A 3,042-nucleotide genomic window follows, 5' to 3' on the forward strand; every position below is an offset into this window, starting at 1 on the left:
CAAGTAATTTACACTGACATGGATATATATATACAGATTGAACAGATTGATACAGTTAGTACTACCCATGATTGGATCAAGTCCACTGACCCCCAAGGCCCCACCAAAATAATTAACAACAGGGATTAAGGACTCATGTAATTTTGCTCCATGAAGTCTAGTTGTGACACTACTACTAATTACTGGCACATAACTGGTAAAATATGAACTATGTGTCATAACTTGCAGTCATTGGCATTTCCCTCCTAATTACTGAAAAGTTTCTCTAAGTTGCTGATACTTATAAAAATAGTGAACAATCAGTGCATTGGTGAACAGGAACAAAGAAACCTGCTTCTGTATACTTAGCCAGCCTTACTGCAGAAAACTTGAATTATAGTTTCTTCTCCAGATTACAATATACATCATAAATGTTTGTTCTAGGATTTCATCAATGGTAGTTATGCAGGGTGGGGCAAAAGTGAGCATGCAGTTTTTTCACTTAGAACATAGTTTAATTTCTATTGTCTTCCTCTTAAATAAACAATAATTAAATTGGTTTCAATTGACTTCATAATATTCTCTTTAGTAGCAATTATATAATTCCAACAATACCAACTGTACCATAACTTTATCCCCACTCTGTGTGTATACCCATGAAAATAATAATGAGACAAATTGCTCAAACAAGAAAAACACATAATTTCAGAGTAGTAATAAGTGGAGATCTGCAATATAAACATATATACTTATATATGTAGATATAACATCAGAAATCTTTATTAACCTACAAGAATCAATTTTTTTTTACAAGAAATAATTAACACACAAAAACAAATTTTTATTCTTGATACATTACAAAGACTAGTATTAACTAACATTTTTACAACACTATCAAAAAGTGAATAATTATATATAATTTAGAAGTTTCTTGTTAAATTAAGATTTATATTTTAGAAAAGCTGTTCTAGAAAATACTTAGACCTACTATGGTGATGAATGTCGCATACGATTTCATTTAAGTAGTTTATTCTGGAAGAATTGTGTAAACCACAAGTAAGGTGTTATAGCTATAAATATTAACAAATTATATCAATTGAACTTTTAAGCCACCATAAAGACATAAAAATTATCCTATTATATGTACTTTAACTTTTACTAATAATTGTAATGTAAAGAAAGATTTTTGTGAAGCTAACATACTTCAACAAACATTTATTGAATTTTGTATACATTTAAGCATTTATAATTATATAAGATTTATATAAACTAAGGACTGAAACCTACCTTAGCAAGTCTGGCACGTTTAATTAAATCATTCAACTTCCTGAGGGCAGCATTTTTTGGTAAACCTTGGATGTCTTGAAAAAGATCTTGTTCTTCTAATTCAAACAATTTTCTGTTGAGCTCGAATTTTAAAGGTTTGTCCCAAAAAGATCCAATGTAAACTCTTGCAACTTCAGGAGTTTGAAGAACTTTTCCCAAAGACCACATCAGAGCACCATAAACTCGCATGAGTTGTTGATGATCTACCATATCAGCTTTGTTCAAAACAATTCTAATTTTATCTTCATGGCCCCTTAAAGCCTCAATGCTTCGTCTAAATTCATCTGAAATATCTAGTTTATGAGCATCAAAGAGTAGAATAATTCTGTCAACTCTTTCTGCAAACCATTCTAAAACGCCAGTAAAGTCATAGCCTCTATCAACACGATGTTTTTCTCCAGATAAAATACCAGGACTGTCAATAATTGTAATATTTTTTAAAACATCTGACTGTACAAAAGAACATTGAAATCGGTTTAAAAAAGCATTTCCAAATTTTGAAAGTTGTCTGAATTGCTTCTTTGGGTCTACCACCAATGCGTTTCCAGGAATAATACCATCCTGTTCCCCATACATAACTGTAATGAACCGATCAGTTGTCGGTTCTGGTCCTATACGAATACCTGGAAAGTCTTTTTCTAACAAGTATCTAATAAATGTAGTTTTTCCAGTGGAATATTGGCCGACAAGTAAAATCATCGGCTTAGCATCGAAATCAGGTTCATCAAGAGGCGGCGAATGAAAATCATGAAAAAGATAGGCCTCTTCTAGTGGATAGACTTTTTCTTTGTATACTCTCTTCAATCCTTCAACAACATTTTCGAATATATCCGGTTGTTTACGACAATCTTCGTTTTTACTTAACCAAGAAAACATTATCAAATAGTATTTTGCCCAACTTAGTACAACACAATAGTTGAGTTGAAAAATGAAACGTGGAAAAAAATTTAGGATTTTCTATACCAGTCTTCGCTTCTTATGTAGAACTTTAACAAATTAGGAAGCCTTCGCAGATATTCAAACACTATACGTTCCCACAACAGCATAATACTAAAGCTACTGAAAGTTGCTTTTATTTCACCTCCCCCTTATCCCTTGACAACTGGTTTGGTTTCATGATAATTAGCGTCCTCTGAAGAGTGAATTTCAAATATAAATTAAGTTTTTTTACTCTAATGTTTTACGATGTTAAGTTAGATCATCAACATGGAATAAAAGTGTGCTTTTTAGAGCATAATCAAATAATCATGTTTACTACGATTCAACTTATTAAACGCTTGTTAACAATAATATTAACATTTTCTGTTGTACTTAACAAAGCTTATAAATTCACTTTATGTCTTAAGACTATAATTATAGTTCATCTATTTGGAATCTTTGCTATTCCAATTTTTTAAGCATAATTCAAAACAAACTTTTACGTAGTGTGACTGGCTATCCGAAATTATGCAACCCACTTCAATAATGACTTTTATTCGCAAAGGCTCCAACAGCGCACTTAGTTTTCATATGAAACATATGTGACAATAAATATTATATTGATCTTAGATAATCTGTAAATAATAACGACTCTAAAATATTTGTTGCTATGCTCAAATTTATTATACTGTTACGACAGCGGAAGTTACGTGGCGCTGGTAGCGTACGTGAAGTTTCCCGAATTATCGGGGAAGACCGAGTTTGTTCGAGACGCCCTCTTCTTTAATATATAAGCCTGGCAGGGAAGCCACCGAATAT

At 31.8% G+C, this 3,042-nt stretch overlaps 1 protein-coding gene across 1 annotated transcript in view; it reads right to left on the bottom strand.

Moving 5' to 3' along the window:
- LOC106465459 (EH domain-containing protein 3-like) overlaps positions 1 to 2,542 on the bottom strand; it is an 11,914-nt gene extending 9,372 nt beyond the window's left edge. Inside the window, exon 1 of the mRNA XM_013925688.2 lies at positions 1,267 to 2,542. Coding sequence (XP_013781142.1) covers positions 1,267 to 2,181 — 915 coding nt within the window. The 5' untranslated portion in view covers positions 2,182 to 2,542. The remainder of the gene's footprint in view (positions 1 to 1,266) is intronic.
- Positions 2,543 to 3,042: the final 500 nt, after the last annotated feature.

This window comes from Limulus polyphemus, unplaced genomic scaffold, assembly GCF_000517525.1.
Source record: "Limulus polyphemus unplaced genomic scaffold, Limulus_polyphemus-2.1.2 Scaffold1951, whole genome shotgun sequence".
NCBI classification, from domain to species: Eukaryota; Metazoa; Arthropoda; class Merostomata; order Xiphosura; family Limulidae; genus Limulus; species Limulus polyphemus.